The 23,801-nt window shown below is 35.2% G+C and overlaps 1 protein-coding gene across 3 annotated transcripts in view; it reads left to right on the plus strand.

The window, feature by feature from the left end:
* The window catches only part of CEP135 (centrosomal protein 135), a 99,182-nt gene that overhangs the window by 9,632 nt on the left and 65,749 nt on the right, over positions 1 to 23,801 (plus strand). For all 3 annotated transcript variants that reach the window (XM_027836642.1, XM_027836644.1, XM_027836643.1), the window contains exons 6-11: positions 4,576 to 4,717; positions 6,553 to 6,637; positions 8,223 to 8,351; positions 9,011 to 9,226; positions 13,620 to 13,685; positions 18,146 to 18,284. In XM_027836642.1, coding sequence (XP_027692443.1) covers positions 4,576 to 4,717; positions 6,553 to 6,637; positions 8,223 to 8,351; positions 9,011 to 9,226; positions 13,620 to 13,685; positions 18,146 to 18,284 — 777 coding nt within the window. The remainder of the gene's footprint in view (positions 1 to 4,575; positions 4,718 to 6,552; positions 6,638 to 8,222; positions 8,352 to 9,010; positions 9,227 to 13,619; positions 13,686 to 18,145; positions 18,285 to 23,801) is intronic.

Raw genomic sequence — 23,801 nt, forward strand, 5'->3', positions numbered from 1 at the left:
GAATCAAATTTTTTTTACAGTTAAAAAAAATCCCAATAAATAAAGTAAGGTCTTATATTCTCTACATCTTTTTTGGTTACTTGTGTAACTATAAAGATGTGGTCTGCTATAGAATATTATTTGATAACCTACCCATTTCTTTCTTATACCTTCAAGGATGCTCTTGATGCATTTGTAGATTACTCTCATAAAGATCTCGTAGAGCTGAGGAGGGCATATATATTGTTGATATGGTCTGGATCATCTTTTTTTTTTTTTTGTAGTAGGATCTGAGATTTTTTTTCCTCAAATCTTTCTATTTCATATATCTTGAGAATTGGTCACCCAGCACCTTCAAAATTGCCACCTCTAACAATGGCCTTTGTTTGTACTTGCTCTATAGTTTCCTGATCTTTCTCATCTTTAAATTCTTTAGGACCATTTCTACTTTGTCATGAAGCACATTAGGGATTGTGATGTTAGAGTCCAAATGTGGCCCATTAACAGTGATGCAGAAAATTGTTTATTAGAGAAATTTTGTCATATCTTTTTCTCTTTTAATCCTTTTTTTCTCTTTTAATCCTTTTTTTTTTTTTGTCAAAGCTTTCGGAATAATCTTGCTTAATTTGATCCCTTGCTAAACTTTCGTAGACTGGTTTTCTTCCACTGTTTTTGTGTGCTTTATGAGTTAATATTCTTTGTAATTGTTCTCCACCCTATTCTATAAGATCTTACAAATGAGTTTATGTTCTAAACTGGTGTTTTCTGTGGTGGCCATACCTTTCTGTTTGTTAAGGAGATTGAGTCTTTGCTATCTCTGACCTTTTTCGGTCTCTTTATTGTACTGATTGATGAGTACAGTAATTGATTAGATCAGTTTAACTTAGGAAATAGTGATTTCTTGCCTTATTATTCACTTTCCACTTTTAAACAATAACTTTTTTAATGTCAGATTAAAGTTTTCAATTGTATTACACGTTTTCTTATCTTTATTCTTATTTGATATTAACAAGTTGATGGTCTGATTGAATGTAGACAGCTGAATTAGAAATGATTTACAGAGTGGTAACCAGTCCTTTTCTCTTTGGTGAAAATTAGTTTCATTTTTTGTGATTTTTACTACTTACTATGACAAGCATTTCCTAACTTTATTTTTCTTTTTTAAAAATTGCTGTAAAATACATTTTTATTGTTAGTTTCTATTTTTTTACATCACCAGAATTTCTCTCTAGTGTCTTTCCCACTTGCCCCCTGAGACAGCTATTTCATTTAACAAATTTATATATATATGTATATATATATTTAAGAAAAATAAGAGAAAAAAATCAGCAGAACTGATCAGTACATGGAAAAAAATCTGAAAGTATGCGCAGTGTACCAAATATATAGCCCTCCCACTTCTGTGAATGAGTGGAATGGGAGTGTCATCTCATTTTTCTTCATTGGGGCCATGCTTATTTGTAATTTTGCAACATTCTCTTTTGCCCATTTTTATGGTTATTCTTTCAATTTACAGTGCTGTATTCATTATATATATATTGTTTTCTTGGCACTACTTAACTTTAATCTCTTTCAGATCGGGTAAATTTTTCCATGCTTTTCTGTATTTATCTTTTGTCATTTCTTAAAGCACAGTAATATTCCATTGCATTCTTGGACCACAATTTGTCTCTGACTTTCCTCAGTTGATAGATATGGCCTTCTTTCCAGTTCAATACCCGAGACCAGAGCTAAGTTTCATCTCCATATTTAGTTTGTTTTAGGTATTGTGTATATTGTTCTTTTGACTCTGCTTTCTTTGTTGTGCATCATTCATGTGAGTCTTTCGATGATTCCTTGAATCCTTTATATTCAGCATTCCTTATCACATCATATGTCATGGTAAAATATGTTCAAACATTTCCCATTTTGCAGAATAGCCTTACTTTGACATTTGTAGGGATTAGGGGTGCAGGACTCCCACAAATATGAAAAACTATGAATAATTCTAAGCCCCACCCCAAACCTTTATATTGAATAATTCTGATCATATTTATTTAATGCACAAAACAAGTAAAACAACATTACTGCACCCATAAAAAAGTTGTAGTTTCTACATGAGAGAGATTGGTATCTTGTATGCTATTATGCAGTCTTCTGCAGCCACTGGTATAGCTGCGAGCAACTGCTTCATGGATTTCCTTCTCCTATGAAAACCACAAGACTGCGGGAGAAAGTCACATGACTGAGTCTGGATGGTAGAGAGACAAAGAAGAGATGCTCTCAGAGAGTGTGTAACCTGTAGTTCTTTAGTGCACTGAAATTTTTTAAAAAATTTAACTGTTTATAATTAATTAATTAATGTATGTATACTTATGATTATACATGATAAAACTAGATTAATATTCAATATTTATGCATTTATGACTTCTTAAAAATTTTTTAAAAGTTTTCTTTACATATATGCATCATTTGTGATCTTCCATGGCATGCTACAAAGGTCCAAAAATTCCCATTTAATGATTGATGGCTAACGTATAAATAACCAAAACTGCAAGTGTAAAACCCGTGAATGTCAGGAGATGACTCTATTTTTGTTGCTATAAATTATATTGCTGTGAACATTTTTTTACATACAAATCTTTTATTTGTTTTAAACTCTTAAGGTTATAGCCCCAGTAGTGGACATTTTGAGGCAAAAGTTATGAATAATGTAATTACTTTTCCTTGCAAAGGTCTAAATTGTTTTCTGGCTTATTTGAACCAATTCAATGCTCTCCATCAGTGAATTTTCCTGTCTTTCCAGTGCCCCTTCAACAATAAGTATGTTCATCTTTTACCATCTTTGCTAGTTTGGTGGATGTGAGGTGATTATAGCACAGTGCCTGGCACTTGGTAGGCACTTAATAAATGCTTGTTAACTGATTGATTTGGTGCCAGTTTGTAATTATGGGCTGGAGTGGGGGAGTCAGGGAGCAGTGGTCCTTGAGACAGAGAATGACTCAAAGCATTTCTTCTAATATTGTGAATCTCCTCATATATCAAAGACTGCATGCTTTAAAACACAAGCAGTTCCCATTTCAGTTGTCTTCAGCGAGCTTCCTTGTTTTTATTCAGAGCACTACCATCTTTCTAGTCACTCAGGTTCATGACCTTGATGTCTTCCTCAATTTTTTTTTATCTTCTCCTCATAGCTAGTCAGGTACCAAACATTACATTTTACTTTCATACCATCTCTTTTAAGCATTTCCTTTCTTGTGTTTACATAGCCACCACCCTACTTCAGACCCTCATCTTCTTGCCTAGACTATTACAGTAGTTTCCTTATTGACACTCCAGCCACTGGTCTCTGCCGCTTGTGGACCTGTTGTCCATATGACTGCCAAAATAGTTTTACTAAAGCGTTGGATTCCCTGGTGGAAGAATTTTCAATGACTCCCTGTTACCTTTAGGATAAAGAAAAAATCTTGACATTTAAAATGTTTCATAGTATGGTTCCGTCTGCCTTTGCAGACACATATCACGTTACTGCTTCTCACACATGCTGTGTTTCCATTAACCTGGCTTTCTTGCTGTTCTCTCTGAATAGACTCTATCTTCTGCCTCTCTGTTAGCATGCAGTTTGCCTCCCATGCCTGAAAGGCATTCCCTCATCATCTCTACCTTTTAGTTGCCTCAAAGATCAGCCCAGATGGCACTAGCTATATTAGGCAGGCCTGTTGTTTTCCCCTGATCCCCTTCTTCTTAGTGCTCTATCTGTCTGTCAAAGAACCTTGCATTTAATGCCCTCCTTTCTTGGGGAATGTATGTTTCCTGAGAGAGGAAAGCTAGTCTTCATTTTTGTCTTTCTGTTCTCTATTTATGTTTGTTCTGACTATACCATAGCGCCTGAGAAAGGATGGTGCTTAACAAATGCTTTTTGAATTAAATTCAGTCAAATGTTGAATGCTATCTAGTCCATGCAGTTTCCACTTTCCTTTTTGTTCCACATTTCATTGCTTTATTCATTCAACATTACCTAATAAGTACTTGTACTTAATTTCCAGCTGCCTTTTTTTTTTGCTCATTTGATGACTTTTCAAAGTCTTGACTGCTTATTAGCTAAGTGAAACAGTAAATCACCAAATTTCTTGGGGCTTCAGTTTTTCTAATCTGTAAAATGGGAGTAATAGTTGCCTTTCCTCATAGAGTCACTATAAGGATTAAGTGGAATAATATACGTTTAATGACTTTGTAAACTGTGATGTGCTATATAAATATCAGGTAGTACAATGTTATTAATAGTACAACAATACAAATTGAGACCTTCCTCTTACCTGGGACAAATGCCATGTGGTAGTAAAACAGGATAACTGTTGGTGTATACATTAAACAAGCAAGTTGACAAATTCAGTCTTGCTCCTTGTTTCTTTTTTATGACACTTCACAGTGATGTTTCCAGGAACCTATTTTCTTGTAAAAATGGGAACCTTCTGTATGAGGGAAGTAATTTGATCTGTAATATAGTTAAATCTGTGGACTAAAGAAATACTTTGCAACAAAATATTAGTGTATATAAAAAATTCAGCGATAAGAGCTTTTGTCTTGATTTTGAATGATATGCTTTTGTTTTTCTAGGTGGCAAGAAGAGAAGTATTCCTTTTAGGCGTCAACGTATGCAGATTGATCAACCTGTACCCCCATCAGGAATCAGTGCCTATCCAGTTCCTCAGCCAAATGATCCCTATATTGCAGATCTCCTGCAAGTGGCAGATAACAGGTGTCTAGAAAGAGATTTTTTTGTTTTATTTGGTATTTAAATTATATTTTATGTTTTAACCTTTTTGTCAGGGCAACTATTTTATAATATTTTTGTTTTTGCCTTAAAACTAATGAAGTTTCAGTACCCTAATTGTTTCATGTAGAAACTCTAGTTGTCATTTCTACTAGTGATAGATGTCATCTCCACTCACACATTAGAAAAATCTTTGTTGCTTGAAATTTATCTCAGTGTTGGCTAACTAGTATTAAAAAATTATTAAGAGAAAGGAATAAATTTTGAGCTGGTCTTAATAGAAGTAGTTATTGCAGTTGAACTTCACTTTGACAAGTCACGTACTATGAAGGGGCAAACTTTTCCGTTTCGTCTGCCTTAATTGTTCCCTTGGTGCCCATTTGTACCGATCTGGAAAGAGAGATTTAGTGAAGATATTGATTAGATATCATTAAGGTAATTTTCTGTGATAATTTTAGCATAATACTATTAGAAACTGAATTATGCAATATTTGTGTACTGCTTTTCGAGTTGGTTTTTTTTTTTTGTTGTTGTTGTTGTCCTATTCATGACCTTGGTCTATTTAAAATGTGTTAGGGTTATTAAGTGTGAATAACTCTTTGTGGCTGAAAAATTTGGCCTTTTTTATATCTTTATTATATCCTTCCTCCCATTTTTGTTTTGTTTCATATAGTCACAAACACATATACTTCTTCTGTTTGCTGTTCCTTACACATTAAATCACACTTTGTTTTATATTCAGAATGTTTTATATTAATATTCACATCGAGGACAGAAGTAAATTTAAGTGCATGGTTACTCTCCAGTCCTGAACTAGCAGTGCTTATGAGCGGGGTCTCATTTGCCATCCCAGAGAACCTAATATCATAAAAACAAATCTGATTGTAGATATTCTTCTATTTTTGGTAAAGTATCTACCCAACCTACTGGAGGCCTTCACCTTTATCTTTTAATATCTTAGGCATGCCATTGTCTGTAGCTCTGTTTTGTAATTCTTATTACCCAACTTACATAAGTGTCTTTGTTGTCGTCTCACAAAACAAAATTTGTGGATGACATGCTTTTGCAGTCATTTTTTGCAGTATTCGTTTAAAAAAACTATGGGGAAATGGACAAATTCCAAACTAAGGGAACATTTACCTTGGTGTACTTAGTGACTTTATTGTGAAAGTAGGCATGGAAAGAACAGTAAAGGTAATGTTGAATCCTAGGTTTACGCTGAGAGGGACCTTAGAAACCAATTCCTTCATTTTCTAGATAAGGAAATAGGCATAGAGAAGTGCCCCCAGGTTCACCCAGCAAGGAAGTGTCTGAGCCAGAATCTACACCCAAGTGTTCCTGATTTAGTCCAGGTACCTTTTTCATTGCTCCAGGATGCATCTGGAAAATATTATTAAGAATCAGGAAATGAAAGGGACCTAAGGCGTGTAAGTTTTCTAATGGCAATGAAAAAGTGGGCAAGGCCATTTTTATATGACTTTTTACATATGTTTATATTTGATAGATATAAATAGAATTGAGGCAATTCTTCAGATATTTCAAATCTAAACCAAAGTTTTGGACTAGGTTTTCTGGGCACTGGTGGGTTGTTGACTTAATAATCTGGTTAATTGCTTCATTTTTCCATTTTTATTCTCTTTAGTTTGCTTTATTGGAATAAAAAATTTATAAAAGAAATTATTTTCGTAGCACCATGGAATTTTGGGTTAGAAGGTATTTCAGTGATCATCTAATCTCCCCCTCATTTTGGTTGTGCTGAAATTTTTTGTTACTTTGTATTCTTGAAAAAATATTTATAGTTATTCACAAATGTGTTTCAGAATCTTTGAGCTTCAAGAAGAAGTATGTCACTTACAGGGCAAGTTAGTATTTGTTGAAAATGCGTTGGATAATTCTTGCAAACAGGTAGGATTTCATATTAATGCTTAATATAGGGCCTGAGATGGGCATGTTGTAGCTATTTGTAAATACATTTTACTTTTGCTTTATAATACTGTTACTAGAATTTCATAAAGCTTTTTTCCTATTCATAGAATTTAAAACATTAGAGATTATTATTGGTAATAATAATATCAATAAAAATACTTTAGAAAACATCTAATCCAATCTTCTTCTGGTACATTGAATTAAAATATTAGTGGGGTTATATATCAAACAAAAGTTTTATTTTACAATTTGAGCTTTTTTTCCTTAAAATCCTCTTAATTATTTTTGTTTTAAATTCTCACTGTTTTTATCTTGTGTTTTTTTTTCTTCTCCAAAATCAATTGATGGTTATAAGATACAGTTTCCTGAGAAGTACAAGATCTAGGAAGGACCACAGTTACTTATAAATTATCAGTTTGATATCTTAGGCTCAATTCTGATTTAGGTAATTATAATTTCCTTCTCTAGTGATCTTAGAGTTTTATTTGACTGTCCTGGTTTTCCTTTTCTGCATGAAGGTATTTCTTGAAATGAAGTTATTTCTTTATATAAAAACATGGATATATTTATATTTATTTATATATATAATACATATATGTTTATATAAAAACAACTTAGTATTTACTATGTGTATGAGCTTATAAAATACTTTGGGCAATATTAGGATAAAAATGTTATTAAAAGCAGAGACCTGGTGATAGGTTAACAAATGAACATTTTACAGAGGATTTTAGAAAATACAAACTACCTATCAAATGATAAATTATATGAATAGTTAATTATTTACTTATTGATATTCCACAATTCATAATTAATCTTTTATCCCTCTTAAAATACTTTGCAGTTGTAAACTGATCAGCCTTCACTATGTGAAGTACATATTTTTATTTCCATTTTGCTGAAGAATCTCAGGTATAGAGAAACCATTCCTTCAGTGGAACATCGGCTCTTTGAAACTAAGGAGTATTTTTCATTCTGCCATTGTGTCTCCAGTAGGTAGCCCAGTGGCTTTAGCATAGGGGGCACTAGATAAATGCTTGTTGGATTGGATTGGATTGAATGGCTTGCCAAATTCATATCTGTATTGAAGTGGGACCAAAAAACAGAACTCTGAATTCATTTGATGATACTTTCTTTTTCAGTATCGAAATAAGAAATGTTTAATTGGATTTGCCCCAGTCACACTTTTTTTTTGGCCTTGGATTCTAGTGTTAAACAATTTTTTTGCTTAGCAGCAGTTTCTGTTACATGTAGAAATTCCCCAAATACGGCCGTTCAAAAAAGCAAAAAAGAAAAACTGAATGAGAATGAGGATTGTAAGAAGGGACTAAAATTATATAGTAAATATTTCTTTTAAAATATTTTGATCTTCTGAATTCTTTGATACAGTTTGTTCTGAGTATGTTTTTCATTGGTAATTGTATATTTTTTAGATGACAAATACTTGATAAACATATGTTTTGGGGGCCATTTGGCATTCTGGGTATGTCCAATACATGTTTTTTGTAATTCTCTTCGGAGTTAAAGAATAGACACTTTAAAATAATGGAAAATTATGTCTCAGATTGAGTTAAGAGATCAAGAAATAAAACGGCTATCAGTAGCACTTGATGGTGGTCGCTCCCATGATGTTCTGTCTCTGGAGGCCAGAAATCAAAGTAATGAGAAGCTTATTACTCACTTGAATATTCAGGTAATGGATTTAATGTTTTTTTTTTAATTTGAATTGTTTTGTTGAGTTTGTATAATTTAACATTATAATTTTTGTATAATATAACAATATTATAGTTTGTATAATATAATATAACAATAATCAAATAGTTTGGAAAAGATTATGATAAAAGTTAAAAACAGATTATGCTTTCTTATGCTTTACCGATATCCTTTCTTTGGTATCTTTGCCACTCATTTGGGTATGGAGGGTACTAGGGAGAGGTGCAAGGGGAAGAGAAGAAAATAATTGTAGTAAATCTTAGGTATTATTGCTGGGTAAGACATGACTCACATACCATAGATCCACAATCATAGGTTGGTATGCTGAGCATATCAGGTAGCAGTGGAGGTAAGTGACATGATAGTTTTATCAGTATCTAGTTATTTCCTCAGTCTTCTGTGTTGATGAGAAGCTTATTCAGTCTCTCTTCTTATCAATCCTTCTCTTTGGTAGAAAATTTTAGTAAATATATTTTTTACTAAACTAAAATCAAACCAAATTTATAAATTAGTTCTTCAGCATAATTTTATTTCATAAATCCCATTTTAAAATATGCTGGATGATGCAGAATAATGCATTTTAGGGACTTGACATGTATAATAATAATAATTTTATATGTTGTTACAAATTCTATTTAGATTGATTTCCTTCAGCAAACAAACAGAGCCCTGGAGAATCGTATACAAGAACTCTTGGACAGCAAGAAAACTGTAACCAGTGAGGTTCTTACTTTAAGTAACAAAAATGAAACACTTTCTCATAGACTGAATGAAATAGATCATATAACACATCAGATGGAGAAGCATAGAGAAGAAATTCTTGAGAGTACAGATAAACAACTTGTGGAAGCTAAGGTAATAAAAACCACTATAATTTTTAAGTCTCATTTATCTGGAATTGTTAGGAAATAGGAAGTTCAGCATAAGAAAGTTTTTCAAATACAAAGACAATTTTTTTGGTGCTAAAATTTTATTTTAGAGAGGTAGAAAAAGAGAGAAAAAACCCAGGACAGAGCCGGTGGGCATACCTGCAATTACAAGGTATAATTTGGGTGATGATATAGCAATGGAAATAGAGGAATTTTCAGATAAGTAGAATTCATACCATGAGACTAATGTCATAAAAACTAGAGAAGAGGAGAGAGTATCCAGGAAGGAGAGAGGGTGGTCAGCTGCTGTAGAGAGATAAAGAAAGATGAAGACTGAAAGAAAAATCATTATATTTGGTAAATAAGACATCATTGGCAACTTTAAACTGGATGGTAAAGGGTTGAGAAGTAAATGAGAACAGAGGAAGCAGAGACTAGGAGGGGAGACAGTTTTTTCTAGGAGTTTGGCTGAAAAAGGGAGCAGAAGTATAAACTGAGTAGGGGCTTAAATGCTTGTTTATTGATTAACAATAACTTGAGGGTTGTAGGTTCTTGTAAAGGTATTTTTAAGGACAGAGGAGACTTGTGCATGTTTTTAGGCAGTTAGAAAGGAAGGAACTAATGGATAGGGACAGATTGAAGATTAGAGAGAGAGGAGAGACAGAGAGTAGGGGTAACCTGCTGGACTCAGAGAGGGAATGGTAAAATGTAGAGAGTTTGACATTGGCATGAAGAAGGCCACTTAATCGTCAGTGAGTGAAGTAAAGGAGAAGAGAGTGAGAGGATAATGTCAAGGGGTTTTGAAATGAAGAGAAAAGGAGTAGAGCAGGCCCAAAGCATATGGGTCTTTTTTCTCAGTAAAGTATGTGGTGGGATCCTTAGCTGAGGGGGTGGGGGATGCTGTTGGAAGCTTGAGGAAGAAGATATGGTTTGGAGTAGCTTCTGTGGGGAGGGGGACAGAGAATCGAACAGAGAGAAGTGAAATGGTTTCCTTGCTTCAGGGAGGCCCCAGGTGCAGTGAGATGATGTAAATTTATTGTTGATCCCATCAGCCCTGTTGCATAACTTCCTCCAGCTCTCATAAATAACAGAAGTCAGGGATTGTGTGAATAATCCAAGGTTGGGATTTGGCAAGTCATGTTGGTTATGGAATAAGGAGATGAGGAATCTGAGAGTGGAGAGTGGTGTTGGATGGGTTAGTTAGAAAGTCATGATGGGAAGCGGGGAAAGTAAGGTCAGAAAAGGCAATGGGCTGAAAAAGTCTTGATGGTGGAAGTGTTGGAGGTTATAGTTAGGATGAATTGAGTAGAAGAGCTAAGGCATAGGGAGGGATGGAGGAAGTTCAAGAGTTTTTGTTCATGAATGATGGCTAGAGCAAGGGTGTTGGGCAGACAACAAATATTTATGAAGCTGTATTTGTATGCCAGGCACGGTGCTAAGAGGCAAAAACATGGTCCCTGTCTTCAGGGAGTCCACATTCTTTTTGGGGATACAACTTATCAAGTCAAGTTAATAAGCATTTATTAAGCATGTGCTATTTGTCAGGCATTATACTAAGCTCAGGTAAGGAATTTACAGTCTAATGAGGGAGACAACATGCAAACAGCTATGTACAAACAAGCTATATACAGGATAAACTGGAGATAATCAGAGAATGAAGGTACTTTGATTAAGGAGGATTGGGAAAGGCATTTCTTAGAGTATGGGATTGTAACTGAGACTTGAAGGAAACCAGGAGATAGAGATGAGAAAGGAGAGAGGCACGAGGGACAGCCAGCAAAAGTGCCAACATACAAAAAAAATTATACCTAAGAGGTAAATATCATATGCATGGATGGTAGTAATCTCAGTAATCAGAGGGAAGGTGCTGGCAGTATGTATGTATGTGTAGAGGTGGGGGTAAGGTGGCAGGAAGTGGTTCTGGAAAATGCCTGCTGACAAAGATGGAATTTGAACTTAGGGAAGCCAGGAGATGAGGGAGAGCATTCCATACAATTAAGACAGCCTCTGAAAAGGCACAAAACAGGGAGATAGGTGGAGTGTTGAGTGTGAGGCACAACAAGAAAGCCAGGGTCACCAGATTGTAGAATACATGGAAGAGAGTAAAGTACAAGAAGATTGGAAATGGAAGATGGGACCTGGTTGTGAAAAGCTTTAAAAACTAAGCAGAGGATTGCATAATTGATTTTGAAGTTAATTAGGGAGCCACTGGAGTTTATTGAGTGTTTGTGGGGAGTGGGGGGGAGGGGGGAAAGGAGGACAACACATACTTGTAGTTTAAGAATCAAATTGGCAAATGAGTCAGTTTGGATTAGAATGAGGAGATACTTGAAGCGGAGAGATCAAACAGAAGGTTATGCGGTAGTCCAGGTATGAGGTACTCATACTATCCTAGGGTGGCAGCTATGTGAATTGAGAGAAGAAGATATATACAAGAGATGTTGTGACAGTAGAAACAATAAGACTTGGCTACAGATTGGATATGAGAAATGAATATGAGTGAGATGGCATCAAAGGTGATTCAAGTTGCCACCTTAATGACTGGGAGAATGGTTATCCCTTGATAGGAGTAATTAGGAAGTTTAGAAGAGGGGAGGGCTTAGGGGAAAAGATAATGAATTCTGTTTTGGACATGTTGAATTTGAGGTGTGTATGGGACATCCAGTTCAAGATATCCAAGAAGCAGTTTAGTGATGCAAGATTGGAGCTCTGGAGAGAGATTAAGGCTAGGTACATAGATTAGGGAAACAACTGCATAGAGATAATAATTGAATTCATGGGAACTGATAAAATCACAAAGTGAGGTAGTATAGAGTAGGGGTTCTTAAACTGCAGAATGTGAACTAGATTAAAAAAATTTTTTTTGATAACTGTATTTTAATATAATTGGTTTCTTTTGTAATCCCTTTGTATTTTGTACATTTAAAAATGTTATTCTGAGAAGGGATCCATAGTCTTTGCCAGACTGCCAAAGGGTCCAGAACCCCTTTGGTTAAGAATACTTGGTATGGAGAGAAAAAAGGACAGCCTCAGGCTACACCCACCGTTGTTGTATATAACTTGAATGAAGATCCAGTAAAGGATACTGAAAAGTAGTAGTCAGACTGGTAGAAGTACTAGGAAAGAGTGTGGCCATCTGTTCTAGACCAGGCATAACTTAACCAATATGGTGGTTTACAAATCTGGTGGGTCTCAGTTGCTGTAGGACCTGGGGACTAAGGCTTGGAATTCATGGAAAATGGAATGCACAGACACAGGAACATCAAGCCAAAAATAGGTTAACTGCCTGAAAGGATTTAGAAGTAGTTTCAGGGTTTTCTGACCACTGAATAATTGGGGCATTTTACTCTATTTAAAATTGTGATTTTTCTTCCAACAGTTTCAAAACGTGGACCCCAGATCTGTATGAAAAGTAAAAAAAACAAGACAAAATTGTGGCTTCAGCTGAGGAAGAGTAGCAAGGCCCATATTTCTAATTCTAGGTCATTGTGTTATTCAACTGATGGAACTATCAATATATCTTAAATGTGACCATATCCTAGTCATTCCCCTTTCCTGAAGAAGCAGCCTTGACCCAGCTGTCCAGCAGGGAAGATTCTTTGCTACCCATCTGGTTCTGTGCTGTGGCCTTGAGAAGAGACCCAAAACAGCAACAATTGGCATAATATAGAGAGAGACCTGGAGAAATTTCTAGTTACATATGATCTCCTGACTGTCTCTGAGTAGAAAAACCAAAAACTTTTCTAAAATGCACAAGAAAGAGAACTTCAAAACCTGCCATCCTTTTGGGAAACCAACTGATATCCCTGACTTTTGGCACCTACTGGTGTTTAGCTTTAGTGTATCTCAGGATAGTAGACACTTCAAAAAGACAGGAATGTGATTATATCTTAATATATAATCCTATGTTCTCCAAATTGTAACGCAAAAAATCTCAGTCATAGAAGGTAAGAAAGAAATGATATGAAATAGGAGAAAAATCAAGAAATACCACATCTGAAAATTACAGAAAGTGAACTTTAACTGGAAAATTGCACAGTCTTTTAAAATCTGTTATTGTGCTCCGTTTCATATTTTGGGATGTGGCCTTTGAGAAAATCCTAGGAGATCAAAAGATTAAAAATCTGGATAGATGAAGGATGACACCTGTTTCCTGTATTGCTAACTTTTAAGGGATCATTCATCCTGGGGCTGACTCCCCAGAAAATACTCACCTTTGCCTCTCTTTGTTGAAAGTATTGGTCTAACTGTCTGGGGAGAGCCTCAGATGAGAGGCTACGTGAACTATTTATTAAAGTGAATCAGGGGTTTTTGTCATTGTGGTTTAAATTGAATACTCTTTAAATTTTTGATACTTATGACCTTTTTTTTATTTTCAGCTAGAAATTAAAAGACTTCACTGTGAAATGCAGGCCCTTGAAGAAACAGTAGCAAAACTTAAAATGGTAAGTCCATATTTTTAAATAATTGTTTTTTCAGTGAAGTTAGTAAATTTTTCTTACTTTGTGTTATTAATGTTTGAACTTTAAAGATGAACTAGGAAAGAGAAACAATAGAGCCAACCTGAAGACTTTATCATTAATTTTTTGACAGCTTTATTAGTTGTAGCTTTGAAATAAAAGTTTTAGTAGTTAACAAGTTTGCAGCAGATCATTTGAGAAGATGACTATCCTTTGTGCAGTTGGAGACCAGTGAGCCTTTCTCACTTGACCGCCTGATGTGTTCAGCTGCTGGTTAATTCTATCCCTTGACCCTATTTTGTGGAGGGGATTTATACATAGCAAGAAAAGGATTATGGCTAGAGCTGGAAGGGGCCCTTAGAGGCCACCCCATGTAGCTGCTTCATTTTGCAGATGAAAAAACTGAAGCCCAAGAGAGTTAAGTGGCTTGTTCAAGGTTGTACAGAGTTGGCATCAGAATTGGCGTTTTAAACTCAGTCCTTTGACTCTATAGCTAGTGCTTTTCCTGCTCTTTAGTGCTGCCTACCCACCTGGCAATAAGCATTTGGATATGTCTGTTGCTAATTTTTATTAAATGATTGCTCCTGCCAACTGATCCTGATTCTGTGTAGTCTTTTTTAGAAATGAAAGCAATGCTATTGATTGTATAATTGTTTCTAGTGCTACTCAAAGTTGGAAAAACCTTGTTCATTGTAGAGTGAGCTAAATTTGCCATTAGTCAATAGTCTTATCAATCTACATCCCATACCGTCTTTACAAAATGGCTATTTTGTTGGGTTTTTTTGGGTAGTTTTCCAGAGTATAAGAGATACAAGTATACAGAAACTCCTTGGTGATTTTTCTCAATAAATAGTAAGCTGTTCACTTCATAGGCAGTTGAATTGGAAGAATTTTCTATGCCTGAAAGATTGAGACTTTGACTAACACCAACTTTTTGGTTCCTTATTGCATAGCTATTGTTTGTTTGTTTTTTGTTTTTGTTTTTGGCTAGGCAGTGGGGTTAAGTGACTTGCCCAGGGTCACACAGCTAGTAAGAGTTATGTGTCTAAGGCCGGATTTGAACTCAGGTCCTTCTGACTCCAGGGCCGGTGCTCTATCCACTGCGCCACCCAGCTGACCCCTTGCATAGCTATCGTTAACTGGATTTTACTTAGCCGGTCTCTAACCTGAGAATGATGAAACAGCAGGCCACAGAAAAGTGCCAGGAATCAGGTAGCCATTTAATTAGTTTCATCATGAGGAACAGATTTGAAAAAGAAATTCTCCTGATCAGAATTCTACTTTGCTGAAGTGAAGACAGAGATTATATATATAAATCATCATGAGAAGGGAGGGGGGAAGGTGAATTACAAACAGTGGTTCCCAAGGCTTTAGCGGTTTCCCATGACAAGCCCACAAGTAGAAGACAATACAATTCTGGAGTCCTGTTCAAGATATTGTTCAAGTCTTTGGGGGTTGTTCCTTGGTGGGTCACAGGACTGGAGTTCTGTGCTGGGAATAGGTTCTACAGTCTTTTATTTGCTTTACTTAAGATACACAGGCACAAGAATGCAGGGATTGTGAGCGTTGTCAAGGTTTGAGAGATCGTTTCAAGTTGCATTGTGAATTTCTGACGCAAAAGCTAGAAGAGGCAATTCTGAAAAATCTAATTTATTTGTATATTCATTACACATTATCATATTGATTAATATGAAAATCATAATTCCCTTCCCACTATTTAAAAGTAGAACCCATTTATCTAGCCTAGCTTTATTTCTCTGATTGTGTAAGGTAGATCAGTACTATGGGATATATAAACACAACTTATGACCTGCCAAAGCCGCCCATGGGTGGCATATTGTGCAGACCTGTTTTACATTCTCTCTGTTTTTCAAGGGATGCCCGAAATCCTTTCTCAGGCCAAATATTGTGTATTAAGCTAAAATTTCTTGATAGCATCCATGATCCAGGTGTACGGATGGTGTTAAATGCTTCCAATAGGTTGAGAAATGTAGTGTAGATACATAACTGATTATGTTTTTATTCTTCATATATCAGTTCCACTGTAAATATCATGTTAGTTTGTTCTACGTTGTGACTAATACTGCATTGAACTTCTGAATTTACATGGTTAAATATTTAGCAGAATTTGTCCCAAAGGACTTTGACATCGGAGAGTGAGTATAGCCAATCAAGCAGGAAAGCAGAGAGGATTTTCAAATTGGAGAAAAACAAAACTTTTTTTTAACAAATGTACATAGTTAAGCAAAACAGATTTCTTCATTGGCCGTATCCAAAAGTGTGTGTGTGTGTGTGTGTGTGTGTGTATATCTATCTCAGTCTGTACCCTGTCAGGAAGGGGGTACCATACTTTATCATTGGTCCTGAAGAATCAGGCTTGATCTCTTTTCTTTGAATGGTATTTTGATTACTTACAATGAGGACCATACTACATGAACATTTTAAAGATAATCCTTGTTTTTATTTTTTTATTTTCTTTTTTTGTGAACTTAATAATCATCAACAAATATTTCAATATACAAAGGATAAAGAGTTGTATAATCATTGCATCGATTAAAATTCTTAAGTTTTTCAAAATTGTCTTCACAGTGTTTTTATTGTATAGATTATTCTTGTTTTGCTTCCTTTACTCTATATCAGTTCATACAAGTGTCCCCAGTTTTTCTTGAAACTATTCCTTTCATCATTTCTTACAACACAATAGTATTCCATTACATACTGTAATTTTTTTGGCTATTTACTAAATGTTGGGCATCTCCTTAGTTTCCTGTTTTTTTCCAACACAAAAAGAACTGCCGTAAACATTTTTGTACATATGTGTCTCTTTTCTTTCCCTTTGATCTTTTTGGGGTTTATAGTCTTGGCAGTGATTTCTCTAGGTCAAAGGGTATTTAATCAACCAATCAATCAATAAACATTTATTAGGCAATTACTATTTGCTTGGCACTGTGCTAGGTGCTAGAAATATAAAAAGGTAAAAGACAACTTATGCCCTCAAGGAGCTTACAGTCTAGTGGTACAGATAGCATGCAAACAAATATATACAAAGCAAGCTATACAGTGTAAATAGGAAATAATTAACAGAGAGAAGGCACTAAAATTATGAGGAATTGGGGAAATTTTCATATAGAAGGTGGGATTTTAGTTAAGACTTAAAAGGAAGCCAAGGAGGTCAGTAATCAGAGCAGAGAAGGGAGAGTGTTCCAGGCATGGGGGACAGCAGACAGAATGTTCAGAATGGAGAGGTGGAGCATCTTGTTTGTGGAACAGCCAGGAGGCCTGTATCACTGGATCTAAGAGTACATGTTGGGGAATAGGGTATAAGAAGACTGGAAAGGTAGGAGGTGGGTAGGTTATCAAGGGCTTTGAATGCCAAACAGAGCATTTTATATTTGTCCTGTATTTGTCCTAGGAAGCTGCTGGAGTTCATTTAGTAGGGTGTGTGCATGACATTATTGGACCTGATTTTTTTAGTTAGTAAATTTCGAGATGTAGTTCCAAATTGTTTTCCAGAATGTTTGTACTAATTCACAGCTTCATCAACAGTGCAGTATTGCCTGTTTTCTTGCAGCCTCTTGAACTACTGTCATTTTCCTTTTTGTCAGCATTGCCAGTCTGATAGGTGTGAGGTAGAATGTCATTTTATTTAGTTTGCATTTCTCTAATTATGAGTGATTTTTAAAATATAATTATTGATGGCTTGGATTTCTTCTTTTGATCATTTAAACTAAATTATTTTTAAGGTCCCTTCTAGCTCTGATTTTCTCCAAGTCAATGAATTGTAGTCTCTAAATCTGTAGTTTCTGAAGTGAATTTTGGCCAAACTAAATTGCTCTCAGTATATCCTGATGTCCACTTGGGTTGTGAGGTCAGAGTTATCATTGCCCTTTGAAATTATGATTAGTTGACTTACCATTATTCTATGCTCCATATCCTCAAGATTTATAAGGCTGAATGAAATGGTCATGGTAACATAATGGGACAGGTTTATTCTCTCAGCTGTAGCAGTAAGTAGCTAGAACAATATCTTTCCAGGGGATAACATCCAAAGTGGGAGTCTTTTACTCTTGGCCTATATAAGTAAATAAGCAGATTCTTTCTCTTCTTGAAAACTCAACAATTTGGGATGATTACTGCTCTGTAATCTATTTGTGAAAGATTCTTTAACCCATGTTGAGTTGGTTAAAAAAAAATTGTACTGAGTGTAGGTTTTAGTTAAAATCTAATGTTGGCTTTAGCTATAAATTCACTGCTGAATGATATTACATTAACTTAGGTTAATACATTATATTTCTGATTTAGGAAAAGCAATCATCTACCAAATACGTTTAAATATACAGGTTAATATCATATAATTATGATTGTGGCAGCAACTGATGGTTTTATTTTTAAATGTGTTTTTGAAGTGCTTCTAAGAATTCTAATTTAATATTTGACACTTTCAGGAATTAAGCTTATGCCATAAAGAAAGAGAACGATTGACTGATGAAATAGTTTTAAAAACAGATCTTGAAACAATTATCAATCAGATTGAACATGAAAAAAATAGACTTGCCCGAAAAGTTGAAAACTTTGCAAGTATAGGTAAGATTTGGAATTTTGATTAACTTTATAATTGATTTGATTTTTTCCAAGTACATTTTATTGTAAGATGGAAAATGTAAGTAACACAACTTGATCTCTTTTCTTTGAATGGTATTTTGATTACTTATAATGAGGACCACACTACATGAACATTTTAAAGATAATCCTTGTTTTTATTTTTTATTTTCTTTTTTTGTGAGTTTAATAATCATCAACAAGTATTTCAATATACAAAGAATAAAGAGTTGTATAATAAACTAAACTTCTGCTATGTACAGCTTTTTTAAAAAAATTTATCTTTAGTTTTCAACATTCACTTCCTTAAGATTTTGAGTTCCAAATTTTCTCCCCATCTCTCCCCTCTCCCCACCCCAAGACGTTGTGCAGTCTGATTACCCCTTCCCCCAATCTGCCCCCTTTTCTATCACCCCCCCTTCTCTTATCCCCTTCCTCTTCTATTTTCCTGTAGGGCAGGATGGATTTCTGTACCCCATTTCCTAAACATTTTATTTTTAAGTTGCATATGAAAACAATTTTTTTTTAACATGTGTTTTTAAAGCTTTGGTTTCCAAATTTTCTCCCTTCCTCCCTTCCCACCCACCCTCATTGAGAAGGCAAGCAACTCAATACAGGTTATACATGTGTAGTCATGCAAAACACTTCCATAGTAGTCATGTTGTGAAAAGTCCACAGCCACATTACTCCATTCTACCTCTCCCTTTTTCCTTCTCTCCGTATAATCCTCCCTCACCCCTTAATTTTATTTTACAGATATCTCTTCATCTTCAACTTACCCTGTGCCCTCTATCTGTCTTATCTATCTATCCATATATACATACAGCTTTTTAAAGATATATCTGTCACAAAAGATTAACAAAGTAGTAGTAACCAAATTGCTGTTTGTCATCTTCTGCACTTTTTTGTTTTCTTCTGTGCATTTAAAAAAACTGTTTATTGATACTCTTTTTTCCAAATCTGTAACTACCTACACACTCTCCAAGTAGAAGCCTCCTTGTGACAAATATGTATAGCCAAACAAAAAAAAAAAGATAAAGAATGTATTTCTGATTGTGTGCCTCCGGTTCATTCCCTCTCTGTCAATAGGTGGGAGTTATGTTTATGGACAGTCTTTTGAAGTCATGATTGGTAACTCATTTGGTCAAAGTTCTGAAGTCTTTTAAAGTTATTTCCTCTCACATTATTAATGAAATGACTGCATAAATTATTCTGCTTTTTCTCATTTCATTCTGCATCAAGTCTTTTCATATTTATCTGAACATGTCATAGTCATAATTTATTTTGGTGTAATAATGTCCTATTACTCGTGCCACAATTTATTTGTGATTTAGAGCATTTTTTTCATATGACTGGAGTTAGCTTTGGTTTTGTCATCTGAAAACTACCTGAAGTAGCTTTACCTTTGGTGCATGGTTTCTGTTTTGGAGAGTTTGAGAGATTATGGGGATTGGTGAAAATGTCTAATCCACTATCTTCGTAGCTCATATGACTCAGAAGTCTCTCCTGGATATTTTTCCTGGGGCAGTTGTTTTTGCTGGCAGACAGCTTACATTTTCTATTTTTTTTTCAGTCCTTTGACTTTGTTTTTAATATTTCTTGATGACTTAGGGAGTTATTAGGTTCTTTTTGGTCAATTCTAATTTTCATTTTTTTTTTCTTGGTTGAGGTTTTTTAACTTTTCCCAAGCTCTTATTTTGTCTCTTAGCTCTCTTTTTTTTTAAATCATTTTTTCCAACTAGTTTTCTTTATCTCTTCAAGGAATTCTCGTTAGATTTGTGCCCAATATGCATTTTTCCTTGAGGCTTTGCTTGCAGTTGTTTTGGAGTAATTTTTTTCTTCTGGGTTTGTATCTTGAGCTTCCCTGTCAGTCCTTTTTTATAGTGGGATTCTTTTTTGTTTTGTTCATTATTCTACCCTGCTTCCTGACTTTGAATTTTATGTCCAGTTCAGGCTCTGTGCTCTTCTGGGAGGAATTATTTGAGCTGAATTTTTGTCCTCTTGGGTCCTTCTGCTGCTTTTTTGAGGATATTTAGTATTGTGTTATTCCATGATCTTAGGGTCATCCCAGTAGGGACCTGCAAGCTTTCAGGGCTCCCAGAATTATGTGATCTCAGGCAAAATCTGCTCACTGCCCTCCTGATTGAGCTCTACAAGTTCCCGATCCAGGGCTTTGTCTGAGTAATGTGGCTGTGGACTTGTCCCTGGTTGGAAGCTTCAGTAGATTGTTGCTGGACGTGGCTACTGTCAGTGAGTTGAATATGACAGAACTCTAGCCACCCCTTTGATATGGGCTTTCTGTCTGGTTCTTCCACTACTGCCTTCAGATAAGGCTGATGGCTAAAACAGTATTCTTTTTACTGTGCAGCTTTTACTCACTTGTTATATTGTGGCAGGTCAAACATGAAATGAATGAGGAAACAAAGGTTCAAACTTCCAAACATTTTGATTTATTAAGCAATACATGATAGTTCTCCAGCAAATCAGGACCAGTTGCCTTCCTCAGCTTTGGCACTGTACCTTGAACGTAGAGACAGATTTTACACATTAAAAACAATCAAATATGGCCAATACAATATTAGGTAATCTGATTCCTAATTGGATGAAAGACTAGGGACTTTCCAAGTTGGCGGGGGAAGAATGAACAGGGGCAGTTCCCTGAATTCAGAAAAAGAAGTATCTCACTCCCTGCAAATGTCTATAAACAGTCAAAGGAAGATAGAAACAGTAACTGATTGACCAGTACAGAGCCAGTTTTCAGATAAGACCTATGGGTTGCTTGAGATGTATAATTGTGAGAAAACTTCTTGAATCAGTCTTAGAATCTGACCAAGTTTCTGGTCAGCATAACCTAGGTCCTTAGTTAAGAGTCTCTAAATAGCAAATAGAGGTGGTCCAGCTTCCCAGCCACACAGGGCTAAGTTCAAATAATACAGTAAAGCTTTCTCTCAAGACAGAGTTTGGACTAGACCCATAACTGAATAGAAAGGGAACTGAGCTAGCTCCAGAATTGAGATTCACAAGATAGAGTCATTGTGGTTCACTCAGGTCTCATAATTAACCACTTGCTGTCCAAATTCTGTCAATATATGGCAGCCTGTTCACATCCACTATGTGCCTTTCCTTTGGCCTCTGTATAATAGTGACTCTCAAGCCTTCAGGATTGTTGTATTCCATGCCTCATAGCCAAAAAACAACATTGGTAGATTATTATTATTGTAAAATACTCTTTCTTTTCAAAAAATATTTATTTAGTATTTTCTTTTTCCTTAATTACATATAAAAACAATTTTTAACATTCATGTTAAAAATTAAGTTCCAAATTGTCTTTCTTACTTCCTCCTCCCCTTGTTGAGAAGGCAAGCAATTTGATATAGGTTATACATGTGTGGTAATGGAAAACATATTTCCATATTAGTAAAGTTGTTAAAGAAAACAGACAAAAAAAAAAAGCAAAACCCAAGAAAAAGAAAGAAAGTAAAAAAAACAAAAGATGTGCTTTGATCCATATTCACACTCCATCAGTTCTTTTTCTGGGAATGGGTAGCATTTTTCATCATGATTCCTTTGGAGTTGTCTTGGATAATTGGATTGCTGAGAATAGCCAAGTCTTCGCCCTTGATCATTGTACTATAATGCTGTTACTTTGTACACAGTACATTTCATTTTGGATCAGCCCATGTGGGTCTTTACAAGTTTTTCTAAGAGCATCTTGCTCATCATTTCTCATACTACAGTAGTATTCTATTATAATCACATATCACAACTTGTTCAGCCATTTCCCAATTGGTGGGCTTCCCCTCAACTTCTAATTCTTTACTGCCAGAAAAGAGCTTCTAGATATATTTTTGTACATAGAGGTCCTTTTCCTTTTTGTTTTTCATCTCTTTTGGGACACAGACCTAGCAGTAATATTGCAAGGTCAAAGGATATCTATGGTTTTATAGCCCTTTGGGCATAGTTCCATATTGCTCTACAGAATAGTTGAATTAGTCACAACTCCACCAACTATACATTAGTGTCTCAATTTTCCCACATCCCCTACAACATTTGTCGTTTTTTTTTTTCCATATTAGCTAATCTGATAGGTGTGAGGTAGTACCTCAGAATTGTTTTAATTTGCATTTCTCCAATCAGTAGTGATTTAAAAACATTTTTTCATATGGCTGTAGATAGCTTTGATTACTTCATCTAAAAACTGCCAGTTCAGTGGGTCTTATTTTTACAAATATGACTCAATTTTTTATATATTTGAGAAATGAGGCCTTTATCAGAGAAATTTGTTGCAAACATTTTTTTTTTTTGCAGTTTTGATTGTGAAATGTATTTCCTTCCATCCTGTTTTCCCCATTTATTCTATTCTCTCTTTTCATCCTATCCCTTCTTGAAAGTGTTTTGCTTCTGACTACCATCTCCCCCAATTTGCCCTCCCTTCAATCACTCCTCCTACTCTTTCTCTGTCCCCCTTCCCCTCCTACTTTCCTATAGAATAAGATAGATTTCTATACCTATCTGAATGTGTGTTATTCCCAATTTGAGCCAATTCCAATGAGAGTAGGGTTCAAGCATTCCCCACCAACTCCCCTATCTTCCCCCAACTGTAAAAGTGCTTTTGCGCCTCTTTTATGTGAGTTAATTTACCCCATTTTACCTCTCCTGTTCCCTTTCTCCCAGTGCATTCCTCTTTCTCACCCCATAATTTTATTTTTTTTAAGATATCAGTCCATCATATTCAGCTCACACCTGTGCCCTTTGTCTGTGTACACTCCTTTTAAGTGCCCTAATGATGAGAACTTGTAACGAGTTACAATTATCATCTTCACATGTAGGAATGTAAACAGTTTAACTTTATTGAGTTCATTATGATTTCTCTTTCCTGTTTACCTTCTTATGCTTCTCTTGAGTCTTGCATTTGAAAGTCAGATTTTCTATTCAGCTCTGGTCTTTTCCTTAAGAATGCTTGAACGTCCTCTATTTCATTGAATGTCCATTTTTCCCCCCCTGAAGAATTATACTCAGGTATTCTGGATCTGCAATTCTTGGGTGTAATCCTAGCTCCTTTGTCCTTTGTAGTATAACATTCCAAGCCCTCTGATATTTTAATGTAAAAGCTGATAAATCTTGACTTATCCTGACTTTGGTTCCACTTACTTGAATTGTTTCTTTCTGGCTGCTTACAATGTTTTCTCCTTGACCTGGGAACTCTGGAATTTGGCTATAATATTCCTGGCAGTTTTTATTCTGGTATCTCTTTCAGGAAGTGATCAGTGGATTAAATTTCTATTTTACCCTCTGGTTCTAGAATATCAGGGCAGTTTTCCTTGATAATGTCATGAAAGATGATGTCTAAGCTCTTTTTTTTGATCATGGTTTTCAGATAGTCCAATAATTGTTAAATTATCCCTCCTAAATCTGTTTTCCAGGTCAATTGTTTTCCAGTGAGATACTTCACATTTTCTTCTCTTTTTTTCATTCTTTTGATTTTGTTTTCTTGTTTCTTGA

This window comes from Vombatus ursinus, unplaced genomic scaffold (genome assembly GCF_900497805.2).
Source record: "Vombatus ursinus unplaced genomic scaffold, bare-nosed wombat genome assembly UNPS02014818.1, whole genome shotgun sequence".
Lineage (NCBI taxonomy): Eukaryota > Metazoa > Chordata > Mammalia > Diprotodontia > Vombatidae > Vombatus > Vombatus ursinus.